This window comes from Micrasema longulum, unplaced genomic scaffold (genome assembly GCF_059751315.1).
Source record: "Micrasema longulum isolate JH-2025_06_02 unplaced genomic scaffold, ASM5975131v1 h1tg002284l, whole genome shotgun sequence".
In the NCBI taxonomy this organism is placed as follows: Eukaryota; Metazoa; Arthropoda; class Insecta; order Trichoptera; family Brachycentridae; genus Micrasema; species Micrasema longulum.
In genome coordinates this window covers 190,251-214,326 of record NW_028279440.1, presented here as the reverse complement: position 1 = coordinate 214,326, position 24,076 = coordinate 190,251, and the positions used below count along the sequence as shown (strand labels likewise).

At 33.0% G+C, this 24,076-nt stretch overlaps 1 protein-coding gene across 1 annotated transcript; it reads left to right on the top strand.

Annotated features, from left to right (window-relative positions):
• The first annotated feature begins 9,190 nt into the window (after window positions 1-9,190).
• On the top strand, window positions 9,191-23,917 carry Rilpl (Rab interacting lysosomal protein like). Its single transcript, XM_088239856.1, has 7 exons — window positions 9,191-9,585; window positions 11,956-12,228; window positions 15,520-15,594; window positions 16,573-16,671; window positions 17,267-17,355; window positions 22,860-23,027; window positions 23,548-23,917. The coding sequence occupies exons 1-7, from the start codon at window positions 9,280-9,282 to the stop codon at window positions 23,651-23,653; spliced, it is 1,116 nt and encodes a 371-aa protein (XP_088095982.1). The 5' UTR covers window positions 9,191-9,279; the 3' UTR covers window positions 23,654-23,917.
• The last annotated feature ends 159 nt before the right edge of the window (window positions 23,918-24,076 follow it).

Genomic DNA, 24,076 nt, shown 5'->3' with positions numbered 1-24,076 from the left:
GGGTAGGCAGAGAGGATAGAACGCCATAACACTCTATCTTGGCATACAGACCTCGCTCCCTCTACATTCATACATCTTCTCATGCACGCACGCCGATTATTCCTACTTTTGACATGTCCAACTTCAAGTATTTGATGGACTTGATCGTGCCATGTCTTTCTCGGTCTTCCTCGTTTTCTGCATCCATCAACATTTGCATCGTAGATCCTTTTAGCCGTTCTTTCGCTGTCAAACGAACGCAGCACCCCTTTCTTGATTCTGTCAATAATGCATGTCTCAGCCTTACACACTTCACGGATCTCGACATTTGTGTACCTATCATACATCGTTTTACCACACATTCGCCTGAGGGATCGTATTTAGACAGCATTCAACCTACTTTCATAATTAAAAACCTAATTATTATTGACGTTCTCACAAGGTTACATCATTTTGCAAAAACGTTAGAGATGGGACAAATTGATCAATGTTAGTTGATCCAATAAAAAAAATATTCGTTTAATGTTGTTCATGAAAAAAGTATAAATGTCTCATTTTTTGGTGAACAATTGTGTTAAACACACTATAATGGGCTTGTTTTTTCGTTTTTTATATCAATTTTAGGAAACAGAGTTTCATGATCGCATGAAATAACTGATAAAATCGATTTGATCAGTGATCAGTAATTCGGTCAAAGAGGATTTCCCATCATTAATGAAATTAGCTTGACAGCTGTCATTCTAATCAAGCTATATTTTAAGTACTATAGTTATTCTTCGACCACCAGCCAGGCTTGACGTTTAGAATCGAAGCCAGAATGCCTACTTTTGTCGTAAAAACCTTTCGGAAAAACATAGTAAAAAGGATTGCATAACTTATCATCTGTAAATATTTGTTCATGAGTGATTAAGAAAGCTTTAAACAATTCATATTCATATATGACTTTTATTTTTTATAGATGTCAAACTGTGCCTAGCGACGCAATTGCGAAGCTTCCTTAGTTACAGGGGTGCACTAATAGGAATACGTTTTAAAAGTATAATAAACCAGGGTTAATATTATTTTTACATTCCCCAAAATCTAGTGAAAGGAAATAAATGGGTCAAAATTATAAGGAATTTGAGGAAAGAACCTGATTGGGTTAATTGTTAACGTTGAAATACAAACTTTTTATGTTCCAAAAATGAGTATCGTGTAATTTTTGGTAGCATATGCAAGATAGTTGAATGCAGCCCTGGCGTAAATAAACAAACTTGGGTTAATCTGAGTGACACTACTTTTAAAATTATTTTTCACTATGGGGCGTGTCAATGTATTATGCGTCAATGGCTTTAATAAATTATAAGTTCTGGTGATGAGAAATAAAATATTTTTTCATTCCAAATAGCCCCGCGATTCCAAATGGTCCCATCTTCAGTACTCTAATAGTGACGAGTATTAACTTAAATTGATTTCATAATCGATAAAAGTGTGTTTTTGAACGAGTTTCTTTCGGTTTTCAAGTCTCAAGATCTCACGATTCACAATAGGTAGACAGCAGTCTGTCACAATTTCGTTTCGTAATTTTGTTCGTTTTTTTTTTATTTGTTTATTTTTCCATACATATATGGATATATATATTCATATATTTATGTAAAAGCTCTGTTACTATACGTACATAAACATTATTCTCTACCTTCCATAACTTCTTTCACAAATACAAGAGTTACTAGATACTCCACCCTGAAGCTGCAAAAAAAATGAATACAACCTTCGGTCAAAGAGGATTGGCCTACTACTCGGTTAAAGTGTCTAACTTCCATTATCTACTTCCATTATCCATAAGGACAATTAGTAAGTACTCACAGTATAAAATTGCTATTAATAAATGGATGGTTGAGGTGGGTTGCACACGGATCGATGAGTGGATCAAGCCAAATAGGTAAAATGTGTGTACTCTTTGTGAAATTTCGTCTATTGGTCTATATAATTTGGTTAAGTTTTTTAATAATTATTTTAGTTTATATTGTTTATTGTGTTAATGATAATTAGGTTAATTAGATTAATTCCTTTTTAAAAATCATTACTATTATGTTAACTTTGTTAAATAGCTAATCTTAGACATATTTCACATTTTGTAAAATGTTTCCCTCGGCACGGGACACCCTACCCCAGTAAGGAAACATTATTCTGTATAAAAAAAGAATACAAACAATGTAAAAGTATAAATAAATAAATATGTTTGTCATATATCCACCCTACTCAATATCGTATTTTGCCTCGTTCCCTCTCATACGATTAGTCACTGAATAATGCCACAGTTTTCTAAAATAAAATATCATCAAGTAACATTTTGAGTTTTTCCAATTTTTTGTAGACAAGAACTGGATTCGATCCTCTTGGGAGCCATCAATACCGATATATTACAACAGATATGAATAACATTTTATAGAAGGGAATATATAAGCCTAAGCATTTACTATCATTGGCTGGTTTAAGGGGGCACTTTACTTTTTTTTGCACCATAACATGTCAGAAAGCCTAATTACAGAATTTATTTTATTTTGTTTTGACACTTTATATACATATACAATATATATACATACTATAAGGGCGGGCATATTGCCTTAAGGCAATTTCTTCCTACCTACCCAAACCGTTCAGTTGGAGAAAATTACAAGTACATGGACATATTGAATCTTAGAGTTTTATACAAAAATTAAAAAATAAAATACATTAAAAATTAACACTATACTATGAAGAGAGGAGAGGGGATGGGAAGGAAAGAAGAAGGATAAAGGGACAACTTAAATATTTTGATAGTGACATTTCAATCTCGAGTTAAATGTAAATACCTAAAGAAAAGGCGTTTCTAACATTAGTGAGTAGATTATTCCTTAATCGAGCAGCTACTACTGTGAAATTGTGTAGTACCTATCCACCATTCTGCCTTTATTTGCAGATCCTTATTTCATCAATTCTTCCATGAGTTGATTTTTCGTACACAAAATATTGGGTATAATTTTTCCGCCCTAGACACAGAATCATTGCAGATAATATCATTTTTGCTTTAGAGTGATAATATCTAGGCCAATGGCCAATAGAGTCGCCCATATGGACAAATACCGTTCTATGATATCAACCACGAAGTTAGCTACAGTTTACAGCGATACAACGGGCCGTAGATACTCAGGTCGAAAATTGCAAGCGCAAACCGAATCCACCCGCTACACGTTTGCTATTAAACTAAAAACCAAACTAAAATTTGGAACGCTTTGTTTTATGCAATAGAGCTGAAAGACTTTTCTTACGAATTATTACTCGTAGATTTTTGCACATTCTTAGGAACGAAACATCTGACCGACAGAATATCGGGGATTCAACCGGAAGAAGTGATTGATTAGTATACCGAAACACCTGTCCTCTCAAGCCACTAGGTAAGCACCGGAACCAGGCATTGAACCTGTTGCCTTGCGGGTACGTAATCAAATAATGGATTCTATGGGGGCAATGGAACCGCAGAATGCAAACGAACTCACGACCTTCGTAACAGTAATCCTTGGGGCAGTCGTTTAAATGATAAGATTAAACTACATTTTCCGGCGGAACTATTTATTTGTTTATGTTACAATATGTTTTTTCACTTGTTGTTATTATTATTTTTCTTCTAATGCTTCGCCGGATCCCCCGACGCACGGTGGACTAAATTCAGAAAAAACACGAATTACTTATTTTTTGATCAAGTATAAAAAGCAAAAAAAAAATCGGTCATTTGTAAATATTTAATATTGCGTAATAAGTAGTTTTAGGCTTAAATTACTAATCTACTCTTACTTAAGAATTGACAAAAAAAAATAGTACGTTTTTAAAATACGCAAATTTCCTGGAATTCATGAAAGTCATATTATTTTTAATTTACATATTATAATTTACGTCTATGAACACAAAAACATGAGCAACAAGTAGGATAGTTCATGTTTTAAAAGAAAAATGGAAGAAAATTTAAGTGTTAAAAGCATCTTTGTTGTCACCAGAGTCTAAAGCTCGGGTTTCCTAGGACAGCGGTGCCCGTATTTTAACGGCCGTGGTGAACATTAATGCGGTTGACAGCCGTCGTAACGGTGACTAGAGAGTGGTTTCCTATAAAAATGGTGTTGATAACACCGTTAAAAAATAAAACCACTCTCTAGTCACCACTACGACGGCTGTCCACCGCATCACCGTTCACTACGGCCGTTAAGATACGGGCACCGCTGTCCAAGGAAACCCTGACAGAATTCTTAGTAGACTTAAAACATCAGCAGGTAATAAAGAACTTTTTTTTAGGAAGTGGTTAAATAGAGGAAATTACTGGGTCTGACTAACAAATTGTTTAATATATCTTGATTGGTGCTTGTTCTGGAAACTTTTTGGCTATGGCGTTCTCAGTAGTATTTTGTTTATTTGTGTCTCGATTCTTGCACATTAATTGTAGTGCTTTCACACTTAAAGATTGCGCAGGCAGGGTATAGTCTAAGCTTATAACCGAGTTGCACAGTTGCACCCGCGCTGTGCCAGCGGGTGCCCTGCAAGACATCAGACCTACATCTTCATTTAATTGTCGTATTAGAAAAAAATGCATCACTTTATCCTGGAAATGAAATATCCTGGGGGCCCTGGGCCTCGATTACAATGGGAAGTTATCATTTATCTTCAATTTTATCTACAAAGTAAAATTAAGTTTTCTGTATGAAAATCATAAGATGCATACAATTTTTTCTTCCGTTTCAACAAACCGTCACACCGTTTCCCCCTAGGGGTAGGCAGAGAGGATATAACGCTATATCACTCTGTCTCTACATACAGACCTCACTTCCTCTACATTCATACATCTTCTCATGCACGCACGCCGATTATCCCTACTCTTGACATATCCATCTTCAAGTATTAGATGGATTTGATCGTGCCATGTCTTTCTCGGTCTTCCTCGTTGTCTGCATCCATCAGCATTCGCATCGTAGATCCTTTTAGCCGTTCTTTCGCTGTTCATTAGCTCTACATGTCCAAACCAACGCAGCACCCCTTTCTTGATTCTGTCGATATTGCAAGTCTCAGCCGTACACAGTTCACGGATCTCGACATTTGTGCACCTATTATACATCGTTTTACCACACATTCGCCTGAGGGATCGCATTTCGACAGCATTTAACCTACTTTCATCATTATTTTTACAATTCCATACTTCGCTCGCATACATTTTCTTCTAAACATGTTCAATTACAGCTTGCTGACGAAGATACTTTAAATGTTCATGCTAATATACCCATTTTCGTACACAATGAGGAAGTTCAGTGGTTTTTTCATTTTTTTTATTTGTTAATAGACTATTAAACTAAGTCAATTTAAAAAAATATAAAAAAAAATATATCGTATTATCAGCGCTACGACTTTTAAAGTTTTGAATTTCTGAAATAACTCCGCGTGTAACGTCAGAGGTTAATTTCCGCTTATTCTCATTCAGTTCTTCCCATTGGTCCAGAAGCGACAATCAGACCGGAAATCTTCCATAGCTCTTAGATCATAGGCTGATTCACATGAACCAGTAACGTCATTCAAAGTAGTGCGTTTTTATCAAAATATTTTTTATTATTTTTTTCCGTACATTTTCAAGAAACTTTGCCGTACAATTTAATGCTCTAATTTTTACCCCACGCAAGAAATCAATTTTTGTATCCAATTTCCCGTAGGACTGAAGTTCCCTGCTATCAGTTTTTCTTTATAGACAGTCAAAAATAACTCTGTTAACTTCCCATTGTAATCGGGGCCCTGGAATATTGAGGCTTTGTATAACTTTTTCAATATCAAATATAAAAGATAGTCAACGTCGCATTTTTCGCACACCCGACATTGTTCTACGATCAAAATATGCGTAATTTGAATAACATAAAAACGAGACAATTAAGAAGTTTGGTGTTTTTTTTTATCATTTCATTTCTTATAAGCCCATCAAACCAAAAGATATTAAAAAGAAAATTCCATGTATCGTATTATCACCGCTATGATTTATTAAAGTTTTGTGATTTTGAAATTAATCCGCTTGTGACGTCTCAAATTGGACGTATATATGCAGAAAACTGTCAAATTACAGTTTTGAGATATTTGAGGAAATATAAGATCACCCTAATATAAAATTACAGATAACTACTTGATTTGAAAAATTATTGCAAATGATGGAAATGATGGAAATAGTATTTTTCTTGCCAATGGTGTTTCATTTGTTTAAAATGAACATATCATTTATAATCTATATGCCTATTTATGAAGCTGGATTTTTAAATGCAAAAAAAGTTCAAACTACATTTTGTAAAATTTGGTTACTGGGTTTGTACAGAGAAAAATTCGAAAATTTACTCAAAAACCCTCTAAAATAATAAATGGTATAAATCAATATTGTATAACTCTATAGTAAATTAACTAGTTGGTCGTAGTGGTAGTCATCTTAAAACAGGTTGTACCCAGTTAGGCAGACTAGACCAAATCTATTACCTAAGTATGTATGTAGAAATTGTATTTTTTTGTAAATTAACCACGATTTTCACTATTTTTATTATTATATTGGATTTATTATGAATAATTAGTTAATAGACACGTCAATATATCCATGAAATATGCATTTTTTTATTTGTCTGCCTATGCAGACATACAAATGTATTTGTAATTTATTATCTTATTTCATCATCATTCAATTTACATACCTAATTGGGCATAGGGCACTGCATTGGTACACCTATCGTAGCGTATCCAGGGATAATTTATAATTATGAGCAAATCTTGATCACTTTTGTTACATGAAGGTAAGATGATCAGTTTTATGTAATTATATGAAGTAGACGGAATACTTGCATTTGCACTATTCCTGATGCTAAAGTTTCTTTTACATAAATTATATGAAAACATTTTTCAACTACATTAAGACCAAATATCATTGGACTCTTTGTGCAAAACGTGAAATTTTAGTATAGCATTATGGACCTTTTTTTTAATTGAATTACTACGTAAGTGTTTGTCTAACCGGGTGGATCTTTTTTGTTTAAATATAAATGAGATATTTTCCATCGATTTTTATAACAAATTTTAAAAAGATCTAAAGTCAGTTGGATCTTTTCTGCATATATACGTCCAATTATCTACGGTGAGTTCTGCTGATTTATGTTTTTTTTCTAATTTCTTCTCGTTTTTTGAAAATACACTATTGTACCAAAGCATTAACCGTTTTCGCACCTTAGCAAAAATCCACCCCGCCCGATAAAATAACATAAGACTTTAATCGTAACATAGTTTTAATTCATTTGTTGATTGGCAGGTAAACGCACGAACCAGTACCTACAGCATGAGGCCGACTTATCTTCACTTGATTTCCTTTAACAAAATGTTCATCCGCGTGTAGAAACTAAAAAAATAAAACGAAAAAGAAAATAAAGAATACGTATCCACCCACGTGGATCGATTCAATATAATATGTGAAATGGGCCTTACTACACGGAGATAGACTTTTAAAGGCCATTTACATATGGAAAATACAATATTGTTCTGTCCCAGGACTCGACCATTGTCCACGTGTAAAAAGCAATTAGTAGGACAGAAAATTGTACTGAGACATTGCCACGGTGATAGGCAGGCAGGATATCTACAAACAATTACTACCCTCACCACCGCGTGCGCCTGCATTGTCTTCGTGTGTACGCGTACGGACAGAACTGGACAGGGGGGAGGGTTAGTGCCATAAAAGCTCCAGACGTCACTGAGATCTGTGAAGATCTTTTGTGACGGGTCTCCTTGAATAGTTTTCGCCCTCCAAGCCCAGGTTTTTAAAAAGCCTGGTTACTGTGTGGAAAGCGAGTGTTCTAATTTTGCTAAATCTCCCCCTCCAAGCCCAGATCCGCAAAGTATCGGGCTATTAGGTAAGGGGCGAACTCTATAACATCCTCAGGACAGGACCTTATGACGATTGCAATTTGCTACATGTGTACGTGTACGTGTCGTTTTTTTCTGCATTTGCTTTACCTCGCATTTTTTTCTGCCGTAAATAGAGGCAGATTTTTTTTATTGTTATTATTTAGTTCATCTTTTAACAATTCTAATACATCTTGGTATATAAAAAAACATACTTTTTGTGAACTCGCTCTTAATAAACGCCGTCGTGTATTCATTTTCGCAACGCTCACGTGTGAACTGCGGCCAAATCTTAATATTGTCCTAACGTTCTGTCCTGCGCAGTCGAGGCTGTTCACGGAGCTGAAACAAGACATAAATAGAGTTTTATATATTGTATTGTCCATTGTCCAAATGTAAATTTTACTTTTAATACTACTTACAAATGTATCTTATTACACGTACAAATATGCAGACATAAATTATATATGTAAAGAGAGCAATTTGCTGATAAATGTTGACAATTTGAATGTGATGGTTTTTGGATGAAACGATGGGATGACTTAATGTAAAATCGCTGGGAACGGGTTGTCCTGAAACAGCTAGAAGAATTGGTGCACCCATCTGCGTACTATCCCTAATAAAAATGGTATTACGGAAAAATGAATAGTAAAAAAAAAGCGGTCGCAGAGAAATAATGAGATAAATGAGAATTTGAACATCGTTTTTCTAATACTCTTTTGCAGATGCCTCTTCAATATTAGGCGAAAAAGATAACAGAACGTCAGACTGATTTGGACTGACGTTTCATTTTACCGTTTTCCGCAACTCAAAACTGAACCTATTTGTTTTTTTTGAGGGAGAGTATCAGAAAAAATAAAATGTCATCTTTTCTGTACTTCAAAATTATTTATTATATTAGGAAAATTAGTTTCTGTTATGTACAATGCCTTAGTAAAGTAAAAAAATTAATAAATAAAGCATGTACATAAACAAGTATATTTTTTTTGTTGGTACGTGTGACAAAATATTTTTTTATATGTACAGATATAATAATTATGTCAAAGCAGGAGCGACTCTATTACAATATACTATAAGCATTATTTAATTTCATTGAATTCATATTTTCAGGTTAACATGAATATTAAAATAATTTTTCTACATTATTATATAGAAATGTAGGTAGTATTGCGAGAATCTAAACAAAATAATTGTTAAAAAGCTATACTTTTAACCCCGTATTTGTGTTGACAATATTTATATGTAGATACCGTAATTGATTACAAAAATAACATTATAAATTCAATAGCCACAAACATTCTCCAGAAAAAAAACAGTTATGGCGCCTGAGTGACATCTGCTACGGTCTGTCGAGATAAAATCGTAAATAGAAAATAAGAAATCGAATATATGCCACTTCATAGGCGATTCGCATCGAAAATGTCGGATGCGGAGAATGGCGATGATGTGACGGTGGTGGATGTCTATGACATCGCTTCGGACATCGGGAAAGAATGTGAAATTATCATTGACAAGTATGGGGCGGAGGCAATCACTTCTCTTCTCCCCAAAGTAATCAATGCCTTGGAATTACTGGAAAATTTGGCCACACGAAATGAGAGGGAAAACTCTACCCTGCAAGATTTACATGATAAAATTTCGCAATTGGAAAATGACAAGCTGGAAAAGGCCGAGTATAGACAGCGTTTTGAAAAGGTACGTACTCCCGGCATACTTACATATTTTTATATCTCTTCAGTTTTAAAAATACTTTGGTGACATTTAAACTATGCCTTTACCTCGTTTCAAAGGTCAGCCGTTAGAAACTTATATTAGCGTTTCATTCTGTGTAGATTCAATCCTTGATATTACTAATCAATAATATAATATTTGCTTTTTGAACTTTCTTGTTTCTCATGCGCGTAGCAAAACCTGTTTTGAATACCGAAATGTTGACCAATGTTTTGGTATAATGGAACAGACAATTACCTTAAATCTTATATAAGTAATACACAACTTGTTGTGTTAGAAGTTTAATCATTTGTAAACTTAATACTTTTAATCAAATTTCTTTTTCAGTAACTTTTTAAATCGGCGTTTTATTTCCACTATCAAATAATGTTTCTTTCCGCAACGTTTTATGTATTTAGTTTAGCTAATAATTTATTCATGTAGAGATGTAGAGTTCCTCATCTCGGCGGAAAGCTTGTTGAACAATCTTGGTAAAATATATTCTGTTGTTCCGCCTTCATAGAAGCATAGATAGAACAAAAACGTTGCAATTTTTTTGTTTGATTTTGGTTGAATAACAGACACGTAACGGACGGTTTCATCGCTGCGCTTGCAATTTTCGACCCGAGTACCTACGGCCCATTGTTTTGCTGCAAACTGTAGCTGACTTCGTGATTGATAATCCTAGAATGGTTTTTGTCCGTATCAACGGCTCTGTAAGCAGTAGAGCGTTATTACTCTGAGGTTACATTAGACAACCTCTAATCCAAAGTATAACTATTTAGAAATGCAGTTCTATAGAATGTTTGATATCATTTTAGTATTCATTTTATTTCATTTATTCTATATTTGGGTAATTCATTATAATATTATAAAATATCAAAGTTAGAGCTGAGAATATTATATCAATGAATCAAATTGTTCTGAGTATTTAAAAACTTGTATGGTTTGAAATTTGAACATGTTTCCTTTGACAATCAATGTTCAAAGTCTCTTATTCGAATCTACTTGTGACATCATCGGCAAATTTTAGTTTTTAAAACGCTTAATCCTTTGTGCAATGTATGGTATCTCACATATTTTTTATAAAATACAAAGTCAATTTATTACATTCTCAGGGCCCGTAATACAACGGGAAGTTAATGTTTATCTTCAATTTTATCTATAAAGTTTTCTGTTTGAAAAATAAAATATGTGTACAATTTTTTTTAAACATTTTATTTATTACAAGTTACTGATGGAAATTCATTGAAATATACACATTTTTGTACACAAATATCGATTTTACTTAATATTGTCTCAAGATGGACCAATGAAGATAGCGTTCATAATCGCGGCCCAGGAGTTACTACAGCTCAATGAGGGACTCAAAACATACTATCATTTTTTAAACAAGTGTCCAATAGTGATAAATAATGTTCGAATAAGTATAGATGTAAATATTGTATTAGAATCGTATGTTAATCTTAGAACTAATGAAAATCAAACAAACATAACTATTCATTGATACCAAGACTGCATAGGTTAGGTAAAACTTATAGAACGGCTGTAGACATTCTGTCCAATACTTTATTATCTTATAAGTCCACAATATCAAGTTTATTTGTAGCTGCTCGTTAAACTATTATTTACAATTCAATTCCATAAATGAAAAGATTACTTGTTTTTTTTTTTTACCCTATATTCTTTTTGCTATAATATCCAACTATATGTGTACAGAAATACAAAGGAAATTGAAATAACTAAATTAAGCAATCTGGCGCTCCCTGAAAACGACAGCAGTCGGCTAATCTTTTTGCTACCGGACAGCCACTTAGAGTTTATGTATTTATTTATTAACGGACATTGTCCATTTATATAATTGATAGGGTTTAAATATTACAATAAAAGAGTAGTTAAAACATTTTTAAAGATGAAAAGAAGCATTTACAAACATAAGCGACATCGAGACAAGATCTGGATTATTTATTTAGTGCTCGTTTAAATCCTTGTAAACTCAAACCAAAAAAGTCCAGATCTTGTCTTGAGTTAACAATGCGACAAAGACGAGTCATTGGAAGATTAAGGCCATAGTCTGTTCTATGCTGATCGATGAACAGTATTTCATTGTTTCTCAACCTACGAGTCGGAACCTTGAATTTTACTTGTCCCTGTAATGATGGAACATCGATTACCATTTATTATGCCGAACATATTATATATTAGTTATACATTTTTGTAGAGAGTTACAATATAACATAAATTAATAGGTTAAATAATTGAAATGATAACAATAATAATAAAAAATTTACACAAATCGAGTACTAAAAAAAATATTTAAAATAACCAATATGTAAAATATGGATTAATTTACAGGAATTAGAGATTATTGAAGAGCAATGGCGCTCAGAGACGGCGGAGCTGGTCTCTGCAGTGACGAGGCTCCAGGACGAGAACCGTCGTCTCCACAGGGAGAAGGATGGAGGGCCGGCAGCGGCAGCCAAAGTTCCAACGACAGCCTCCTCGTCAGAGAGCAACATGGGAGATGACAATCTCTGGAAGCGGATGGGAGACATGCAGGAGCAACATAGAAACACACTGAGAGAAAAGGACTCTGTTTTGCAAGAAAAACAGAAGATTATCGAAGGGGTAAGAAATATATTGAAAATTAACATTAATGACATATCATCTACGCAACCGTAATAAGTTTTTTAATTTTATCAATTATATTTGTTTCAGTTTTTATAATTATTAGTATATGTATTTATGTTACAATTTTTTGTTATTTTTGGTATATTTTTTCATTTATATTTATGCTTCATTTTTTATTGGCATGTTTTCTAATTTGTATTTATTTTTCATTTTTTGATATTATTATTATTGATTTGAATTGTTTAAGCATAATTCAATGAAAACACATGTAACAAAGAAGGTTCTGCCCAAACACGGGAAATTCCTAGCTAGTCGGGACCTAAGACAAAGAACCTCTGTAAATTACGGATCTGAAATTAATATATATGTCATAAGCCACAAATTCCAAAAGATATGAAAAAAAAAATGGTTCAACTTCATAAATAATTATATATTTAATGTCGATTTAAAAAACATTAAAATGCCCCATAATCTCAGTTAGCGAATTAAAATAGAATGTATAATAATATTTTATTTTAGATATACATCAAATGTTGGCATCGTGGTGTAATGGTCAGCGCGTTTGCCTACCATGCCAGAGGTCTCGGGTTCGATTCCCGACATGGTTGATATGAAATATTCATTTATTCGTGTTTTTACACTAAAAATATTAATAGTCCCTGGACTGATACCTGAAGTGTCAGACTGATCATCTTACCTTTATGTAACAAAAATTATTAGGATACGCTGCGATTGGTCTGCCAATCCAGTGCCCTATGCACGATTAGGTTCGGAAAGGGAATGATGATGATACATCAAATCATTTTGTGGCTTATGACATTCCGCCTCATTAACCCATACTGCTCCTATGTTGAGTTTGGCTCGTATTTTCTACACCGACTTTTACGTCGATCTTAACTCGCGATTATACGATGCGATTTTTAAAATTGTTTTAAATTATATGTTTTTTTTATTAAAATACTAAATATGTCGTATTCCGAATACTCAAATTTGTAAAACCGGACTGAATTTGTCATATTCTGACTTTATATGCAATTTTTAAAAAATACGTCACGTGAACTCACTGTCCAGAAATTTATTTCCACGCAAATGTTCCTTCAGTTTTGGGAATAGCCGGTAAGTACTGGAAGCTAGATCAGGTCAATATGGGGGTTGTTCAACCAATTCAAACCCAGCTTCGTGAATAGCAGCCATCGACACTACCGTGTTGTGTGCTGGAGCATGATTGGTGGTGTGTAGATGAGTGGTTGGCAAGGGTCAGACAAACGTTCTACTAGTATGCCATAGAAATGATGGAACATCGTTGGATGAAATGCATATCAGTCTAGGGGGACTATGTTGAAAAATATTTTTCTTAATTACTTCGAAATAGATCAGGGGTGGGGCATATCAATTCTCCGTCATAGTTTTTGGATTTTGGTTCAACATAAAAATTAGATCCATCATGTAAAAATTAAAGTGCACTTCAAACTTTATTTGACTGATCAATCTTATTGTTTACCATGTAAAAGCAAAAATCAAAGTTGTTTTAAATCAGAAGAAAGTTTGATTATTTTGTTTATCTTTGCAAACATCAATCAATCTTTGAATTGAACCATCCATTATCTGTACCTTTCTTGTCGTAGTAAAAAAAAATATTACATTCAATTTTACTTAATTTTTTTTTATACTCTAATATTTTACCATGTATAAGACCATAATACGGCATATTGATGTCAAGATATCTTAATTTTCTGTGTCCGTGCGGATAAAGAATACAGTATGAGTGTGAAATAGAACCAGAACCCTGGACGACTGGTATCGACTCGATAGTTACTCTAAGGTAAAAATCCTGAAAAAAAAAATCGAGAGATTAGTTGGTCTTGTTTTGTAGTGGTTGGCGTATTCGCTTACCCGTCTTCAGATCCTGGGTTGGATTCCTGGCAGGGTGAATGTAAAATATCGATTTTTAAAATGATTGGTTCTGCACAATGTAATTCAATATTCCTGGACTGGCGTCTAAATCAAATCTTTCGATGTAACAAAAATGATCTAAATGCACTGCACCGGCACTCCAAAACATACAAAAATATTGATTATTCGTTTTTAAATAGTTATGTCACATCATAAAAGATAAATGTGCTGATTAAGATTGAAAATTAAGATTCTTAAAATAATATTTAATTAAACACCAATGACATAGCAATCTTTTGTTTGACGCGGAAGATAAGTGCTGCGGTAATTTGGATATTAAAAGTGTCTTCTGCGGTAAAAATGAGTAAATTTAATTGTACGTACAGCGAATTTTCTTAAAATGTATGAAAAAATTAATATTTTTATTTAAGAAGGTAAACATGAACAGATAATATAAAAGAAAAAATAATAAAACCCACTAAACCGCGAAACCGGCTTGTCAGCAGGTTTCTTATAAATCCTTTACAAAGAGAAACATTAGAGAAATTGTATAAATTTAAAAAGTAATATAAACATTATTATGAACTAAAAGCATACGTATTTCTTACACAAAATTTATTTACAAAAATTTAAATAGATGAATGTTAACATAAAATAATAATCAATATAAAGCCTTGTTACATATTAGTCGTTTATTTTATTTTTTCTTAAAAGTTTTGTCAACATTTTCTTTCAAGATCTGCTGGGTTAAGATGGTTGTAATAAAAATGAACAACTTTGAAAAGTCACAGGTCAGGTGATCCTATCAATTAAAGCATTGCTATGTGTTGTGATAGATTTCCAGTTTGGTGGTCATGTTTTTCAACGTTTGATGTGTTTTGCCAGGTACAGGGTTCTCCTTTTAAATGTCAGAAAAACTCACATCTTTGAACTCGTGACGTCGCAGGCGGTGAAATTTCAAAATTACTAAACCTTATGAAATCATAGCGATGATGATACGAAACATATTTTTTTTTTTTTTTTTTCCACTTTAGTTTGATAGTCATTTCAAAGAGATGTTATGTCAGTATGCTCTTATTTAAACATCAATGAACACTGTTGGCAAAAGTTGCTAGTTTATCTGAACGAATATTGTTTGATTTTTTAAACATTTTTTCTTGTAAATAATATGTATGTTTAATTTAATAAGGAACCTTTGTATTTAAAAGGAAATTATGAAATGACAATTTAACGAGTATTTTAGTAAAGACTCAGGCATTACTTTTGATACAAAGCTAACTTTCACATCACCATGAAACCATCTTCAATAAGGTGTTTTACTATTCTTCCCGATAAAATTGACACAGTGTTATGATGTAAGTGACAATATACTTAAATATTTCGTTTTATTTTTAGCTCACATCTCAAGTCAAGAGGTTGGCAGCAACGAGTCGAGAAGTAAGACGCAAACAAAAGTATCTACTTCAGCAGGTTAGTAAAATATTTAATCAAGCTTTTGCATAATCTCTTTCACTCTGCTTTTGACCCTGTATCACTGTTCACCCAGGGTTGGGCCTCCTTTTACGAAAGCGCCATGATCTTCCGTCCCGGGTCTTCATAACGGGAACATCTTGTGCTGCCAAATCCCCAATATTAGAACACCATGTTGCTGGGGGTTTGCCTTTATGTCTATTCTGCAGGCAACTTAGGAAGAGACTTTTGACGTTTGCACTATAGGATGGGTGCGCGTGAGTTGATCTGAGGTTAAATGAGAAAAATGGATTACAATTTAAGTTATTTATTAAGTAGTTACACACGAGTTACATCCTATTATTTTGTACCGAAGGAATTTACAATAGCGGACACTGGCGAAGAGCTGGTGAAATGCCAAGATGAAATGTAATGAGTTCTTCTGATGCACGGCGTTAATTATTTTGTCCGAGCTGATGTTGCAGCGGACTACGCGTTGCGGGCCAAAGCGGAGTTCGGACCTGTCAACCTCACGGCTGTTGGTGTTGCCCTCCACAGTACACATGCCGTACTTTATTGTTGAGTCGCCGCAATAGTAACCTACCACCAGAAAACTTCACCATTGATCGACAATATCAACGTTATATTGAATATTGAGTTATATTCTGCATGTTCATTTTAAGGAGTTCACAATACGATTAATTAAAATGAATCGTCCATAATTTTCACGTTGAATTATTACGTATTAAGCTATTTAGTCATGGAAATCCGTTTCTATTTATCCCATTTGACGGAAAATTATTCAAAATCGATATCAAAAATCGAAAGAAATAAAACTTTCTTGAGTGCTCGTCTTACATAGTCCTCATATCTACGCACGATGTGACCATACCAACTCGTCCTGCTATCTTTCCGCTTTTTAGTTATCATTCCTGCTATGCTACCCGGCTTATTATTTATTAATGTCCCCACTAACCAAACTTACATTGATATTTATAGATGCGTGTTGTGTGTAATCAACGAGCCGAGTTAGAGGCATCGGCGCAGGCCAGACAGAGAGAACTGGTTTCCTTGCGACAAGCTTTGACCACAGATAAAGTAAGATCCGCGAATATAAGCACATTACTTTTTTAATATGTAAATATTTCATTGTAAATTTTTTATTTGTTCTTTAGATAACATACAGTTGTTTAACAAAAATAACAATAAATAGAACAATTTTGTGTGCGAAAGGAATAACAGAATGAGTAAAAAAATGCAGATTTTCAGGAGAGCCAAAACAAAATTGAAGAATTTTGGTTTTTTATGAAATATCCCACAAATCGTAAACGGCTTTAATGAAATTTTGCACCAGTAGGTTTGAGAATGTATATTAATTTTTTATGTAACCTAAAATAGTGTAACTTAGTAATTTATTACTTTTTTCTGACTTATGCCATTGTAACCGCTCTCCGCTCCCTCTGTGTGGGTGTAATGTTGGGTTTTTGAGTTGCGGCACTGTTATTCACAGGGTGCGCTCTAGAGATTTCTAGACATTAGTGTATCCAAAACTCAATTTTTTGTTGATTAAGCAACCTTTTGATGTGATGGCATAATTTAATTTATTTAATTCTCAGTGACGTCTCATTTAGTTTAATTTCTGCTTGGAGTTCATTAGGTATACAGAATTGTTGAATATGCCTTTGATTTGCAGAGCGGGGGAGGAGCCTCTCAGCTGGCGGAGCTCCTGAAGGAGAGAGACCAGCTGAGGGAGCAGTTGGAGGCATTCCAGAAGAGTGTCAGGTACCCCAAACTGCATGGTAATGTCTGCACTCTTCCTCATCTCATCGCACTGTCCTTTTCTCTGTGTATGAAATTGTGTTGTTAGAGTCCACGTTGAACGAGAATGTTAGTATTGGTAACAATTCGAGGGCTTTTTGTCAAAGATATCATCTCCAAAAAATGTATTACATATTTGATTAATGCACTTTTTAAAAACGTGTAAAATATTTGCTCTAGTTCATAATTTCTCAAAATAGGGGTCGCGATCAGGTATGGAGGGTATCACAATTAAAATGTGAGTTTATTCAATAATGAGTTTGCATTTGTCAAAGTAGCTGAGTTAGTAACAGGAATATTTTTCAGAAGTTAACACTGATTTCTTGAAAATATGAGTTCTTAATAAAAATGTTGTTGCAACAACTGTCAAATTCAAGTACAGTAAAACCCCTTTTTACGTCTTTCAAGGGAGCAACTAAAAAAAGTGTAAAACTAAGGAAAACTTTTAAGTGAGGAAATGAAAAACGTATGGAAAAAATGAAATTTCATTAAAATATAATTATTGTACAAGACTATACTAAATATACTGCAGAAAAATGGTAAGAACTGTCATGATTGGGGATTATTCATATTTACCAAGATATAATAAAAAATATTTTGTATTTATTCAAATAATACGGCAATGTGTTATTTTTATTGAATTAAAAAAAATACATGCATGAATAATTTTATCTAGGTACTTAACTTTAAAAACACGAAAATAAAATTTTGAATTTGCATAAAATGCATACAACGATTTTTTCCCTATATATTGGGAAATTTTATTTATAATGTATCACTTTTTTTAGTATGGCACCACAAAATTTCAACTGTCATTTACATCGTGGACTGTTTCACACTTTTATGACAACTGTTTAAACTATATCCTTTTCACGTTATGTGTGTATAATATTTATATTGCCAATTTTTTTTTACTTTCTGCATCGTAATTTATTGATGTAAATCAACTGCATGTCTCTATTTCGTAAAATGTCAAAATTAGACACATAAACAAAATGGTCAATTTCACTGCACCTACTTTGAATTTAGTTTGAGACAATAATCTATACATTTTTTTATTTACCTCGATTTTATACTCCATTCACGCGGCGGCGCGCGGCTCGTCTTTTGACAGATCGAATGAGTTATGAAAAAAATTTCGACGTAAAACCAACGGGTTATGAAAAACGTAAAAAACATTTATTGGGGGGAAAATTGAATGAGAATGTATAGGAAAAAATTGGACCTAAATATTTCGGTGTAAAAAGCGGGAAAACATAAAATTGTGGAACGTAAAAACGTTTTACTGTATTTAAATACTAACGCGCTAGCGGAACGAGTGCTAACTACAGATTGACGCACTGGCGCGGATGTCCCGGCTCACAAGTGAGTGCGAATGTGCTCGGTAAGGGTTTCACAATCTGTTTGCTCGTTATGCGAATTAGTAGTTAAGAATGGTGCTCGTTACGAGTGGTTCCACTGTATCATCGTTGAACCAAAAAAAAATTTAAATCAGGTTGTGTGTCTCCTACAAAATGAACTATTTTGTAGATAATATTGTTTGACTTTAAGCCCACTAATTGAAGACATGAGTGGATAAAGTTGTTACATGACAAAAACAAACAGCAATGATATCTGGGTTTTCTGGGTACTTTAAGTTTTGAATACCAGTGCAGTTTGGTAATGTATCCAAAATAAAACAAGTTTATTGGATTATAATTCTACTTTATTTTTTATAAAATATACAAAGGGTATATTGTGACGCGTTTCGTCTTGTTAGGACATTTTCAAACAAACCCGAACAATAGAGTATATTGTGTATACTGGGTATATTGTGACGCTTTTCGTCTTGTTGGGACCTTTTTAAACAAACTAAGTTAAATATTACAAAGTTTCCTTATATACTAAAAATAATTGCTATTTTATGTTTGTGGATTTCTATACAAGCCAAAATAAGTAGAGTAATTAAATTAAAGTAATTAAATTAAAAATTAATTAACCTGTGTAAAACACCAATGTAGAGTTTCAACAATAATTTTCAAAACAAACCCGTATAAATGAAATCAATATTTTTATAATTATTATATTAATTTTAAAGTCATACTTACAAATGTTTTTAAATAATGGAAGGTTTTTCCCCTAATTGAATTTTAATTACTCTACTTATTTTGGCTTGTAAAGAAATCCACAAACATAAAATTGCAATTATTTTTAGTATATTAGGAAACTTTGTAAATATTTAAGTTAGTTTGTTATTATTTATTATTATTATTGACAGAATCAAGAAAGGGGTGCTGCGTTGGTTTGGACATGTAGAGCGAATGGACAACGAAAGAACGGCTAAAAGGATCTACGATGCAAATGTTGATGGATGCAGAAAACGAGGAAGACCGAGAAAGACATGGCACGATCAAGTCCATCAAATACTTGAAGATGGACATGTCAAAAGTAGGAATAATCGGCGTGCGTGCATGAGAAGATGTATGAATGTAGAGGAAGCGAGGTCTGTATGCCAAGATAGAGTGTTATGGCGTTCTATCCTCTCTGCCTACCCCTACGGGGAAACGGCGTGATGGTTTGTTGTTGTTGTTGTTGTTTGAAAATGTCCTAACAAGATGAAACGCGTCACAATATACCCTTTGTATATTTTATAAAAAATAAAGTAGAATTATAATCCAATAAACTAGTTTTATTTTGGATACATTACCAAATTAAATATGGAATTCTACCAATTGTCTGCATACACAATAAATAAACCAGTGCAGTTATTAGTAAAATAACACCTTCATTTGCTCTTGAAATCGTTGTTCTGCTACTTTTTGAAGGTGTCGTTGGCTTTATGTGGAAGGGTTGTTCGTAAAATCTTCATTTATGTAAAAAAGTTAATTAAAAAAAATTGTGACAACACCTTCATCCAATCATGTCTTCAATTCTGTATTGTATTTACATGTGTGACAATATGTTTATTACACGCCTTCATTACAATTTCTTGTTTCTGTTCACTGCTTATTCTGTTTCTTTGCAAAATATAAAAGTCATATGCCTCGAATGAAATAATATTAATTAATTTATTTTGAAGTTTTTATACAAGTATAGATTTCTCGGTTCTAATGAATATCTGTGTAGTGGTAAAATTATTAAAGCTATTTATCAATTTGCATTTGCTCCATTTTACTAACTCATTCATATAAGGTCTTATTTTATTTACTATTTTAATTATAACACTTAATTATTTTATTTTTGTTCGCTCTTGTTCAATGTTTTTTTATGTGCAATTGACAATTGTTCATCTTTAAAGCTTGGAAAATACACAAAATGTATATTATTTAGTAAATTTATGTTTTTTTTTATATAATGCTTATACACCGGAATCTCTTTTTACACAGTGGATACATTCCGCAGAGTACCATGTAAAAAACATGTACAAAAAAAATAGTTGACATTTGTTTGAAAATGCCCTAACAAGGCGAAACAATTGTCACGAAGTTTTTGTTTTTATATTGTTATATTTGTAAAAATAAAATAAAGTGTTCAGTAGACTCAAATCAGTGTTTGATTTCTAATATTATATGTTTAAATATGGAGTTCTACAAAATAAACACCAAATCAATGATTTACTTTTTATATTAATTTTTAAAGTTCTCGTATACTTTTTATTTCAAACTTTTGTTTTATTTAAACTTTTTTTTTTTTTTTAAATAATATGTTATATAATTTTTAGGCTTGATTATTGTTCCTTAGTTTTGAGTGCAAATATGTAGTTTAAAAAAAATCAAACCTTATATGTTTATATTATAAATTTGTAAAAGGCAATTATGCCGTGTATGTTAATAAAAAAAAAAAAAAAAAAAAAAAAAAATAGTTGTCCCTACGGTTTTCAAAATAATAAAATTGTTTAATATTTATTGTACATTAACTATATTAAAAAATATAACATGACAACAAAATGCTTTAACAAAATCACAACAAAGATTATTCACTATCGTATTATGGTGTATGCCTAGTAAATAATAGAGTGATCTAGGGAATGCCAAAAACAAAAACGTAATAACAAAGTGCTTCAGGCCCAGATTGCGAAACTTCAAAAGAACATTCCTTATGGCAAATTTTTAAAATTATTTTTTTATGAAAAAAAATTATTATAAATTGAAAATGGAGTAAATCCTTTATGTCTTAGACTAGTATCCCTTCCACAAACCCCTATCCCTCCCCTACCCAACCGCTTCTCTAGTCTGCGTCCGATGCGTATCATTTTGTTTGTCAAATACGTTTTTAATCTCAAATTAAAAAAAAAGACCAAAAATGTGATTTTCCAAAAATATCATTAGGATGATATGTACCTCGTAAAAAATGTTCCTCTGAAGTTTCGCGGTATGGCCCTGAAAAATATAAAATATGTCCTTTAAAATATAAAGCTTTGTTAAATTAACGCTCCAAAATTTTTTTTCAATTAAATTTTTCTGCTGTGGTTTTTTAAACCATGTAAAAAGAGGTATGGGTTTATTTATATTATTTATGTTCTTTGTTGATATTGCTTGATCAAGCTTTATTAATTTTAAGGTTAATAAATTAAATTTATTATATAAATAAAAGACGAGTGATACTTTAATCCACAAATTCGGAATATCCAGTGACCGCTTTCGCGACATCTTCGAAACTGGTCGCGAACTCGCAAGACTGTCACGAAGACTCGCGAGACTGTAGCGAAAGTGATGAAACCGGTCACTGGATATTCTAAATTTGTGGATTAAAGTATCACTCGTCTTTTATTAATATAATAAATTACAATGAACTTCCATCAAGAATTTTCACTTACAAACTTAAATATTTTTTAATATAAAATATCAAACAAACTTCTTGGTTTAGTTTAACTACTGTATCGATTGACCAACAAGCGCTTTTGCCTTAATAGGCATCTTTAAGATATTTACACCAGATATTTTGTTTGCTGTGTCAATTTCATTGTTAAATAAAGAAATTCAGTGGTTTTGAAAAAAATAAAATATTACATTATCAAGCTAAAACAAAAAATATATATTAAAAAATTAAGTATTATATTATCAGCCCTACAATTTTTTGTGACGTCACAAGTTTTCTTCTGTGAATTCTGCTGATTAATGGGTTAGCTTCCTATAAACTGTAAATCTATCACAACACTATAATTGGTTGAATTGGAAGAACTAGTGATGTCGTTTAAAGCGTTCATTTTAATGAATTTTTTTGTACATTTTCAAGAAACTTCACTGTGCAATTAAATGTTCTAATTTTTACCGCATGTAAGAAAACAGTTTTTATATCCAATTTCCCATAGCACTGAACTTTCTCATTCATTATTTTTTTATGTTATTAAAACAGCATGTTAATTTGGGAACAACCTTCTCAAAATTTTCCTAGCATTTTTTTTTTCTTTGGTATATCTCAGGCACAAGCTTTGAAGGTTTCCAAAGACTCTTTTCCTCGTCCTGATTTGTAACGGTTTGATCCTCCAGAACTGAGGGCGAAGGTGAGGTGTCTCCGGAGCATACGGCCTGCAGTAACTCGGAGTCTACTTCTGTCACCACTCATGAGGAGGAGCTGGAGCCAGCGGTGCAGGGCCCCCTGCCCTGCGAGCCTGACGATGCTCCGTGGAAGAGACAACCCTCGGGCATCCGGAAGTTGTAAGTCCGATTAACACAACTCACTATGTAGATAAGACTTTACACATTGTAGTAGTCATAGAAATTGCACCACCCAATATTTTTAGGATTTTCAGAAATTGCTTCAAGTGTAAATTTTTTCAGTCCTGTCTAATAAGATTAAATAATATTTGCTTGCCTTTCCTCTTGTTAAGAGTTTTGATTTAAAATGATTAAATATTTGATAAATCGTATATTTTATTTAATAAAAAACAGAAAAAGACAGTTTTGAAAATAATAATAAGCCAATAAATATTGTCATAAAATACCAGACGGCTACCTGTGAAACTAGCATCACAGGTTCGATTCTCTTCAGTTGCAAGAAAGATTTTTTTCTTAATTCGTCTGGGTGTTGTGTATTTTTCATATCTTCCTTCCACATCCGCTCTTTGCCACCTTCTGACAAGCATCTAAAATGGAGGCTTAGTGGGTTATTCTTTAAAAAAAGTGATTGTCAATTTAGTAATGTGATACAACTTTATAAATTGTTATTATTTTCCAGTTTTCGGAAGTTATTTTCTGAATATGATGTCGCTGTTGGGTCGTTTCCCGGACGATCCTTGTCTTCCCTCACCACCAAGATGGCCGGCATCACCGCAGACAAGTGAGGACGATTCCGCCACCGACAACCTTAGACTCTATTCTTCTTCTTCTTCAGTATTATCAGAGGAGGAGTGCTCTTGCGACAGGGACTATGATATTAAATTTAAGAGGCCAAAACTAGACATTCCCACACTCTGTCAGGAACAGAGCGTTAAAACAGGTACTTTAGAAAATAGCGGTGTAGAAAATGTATTTTTTTCCAACACGGAACCTCCCGATGACGACACATCCTGGGAGTACATGGATGAAATATCCGACAGCGAAACAAACGAAATAATTTCAAATCATTCCTTCTCGCAATCTTTTGACTCTGATCTAGAATCTGAATTCTTTTCACTGGAAAATGCAGTGAGCGATCAAACAGAAGACAATCGCACAATCCACGTAAAAATTGTTTTGAATGACAGTAGAATATTTAAAAGCCCCAG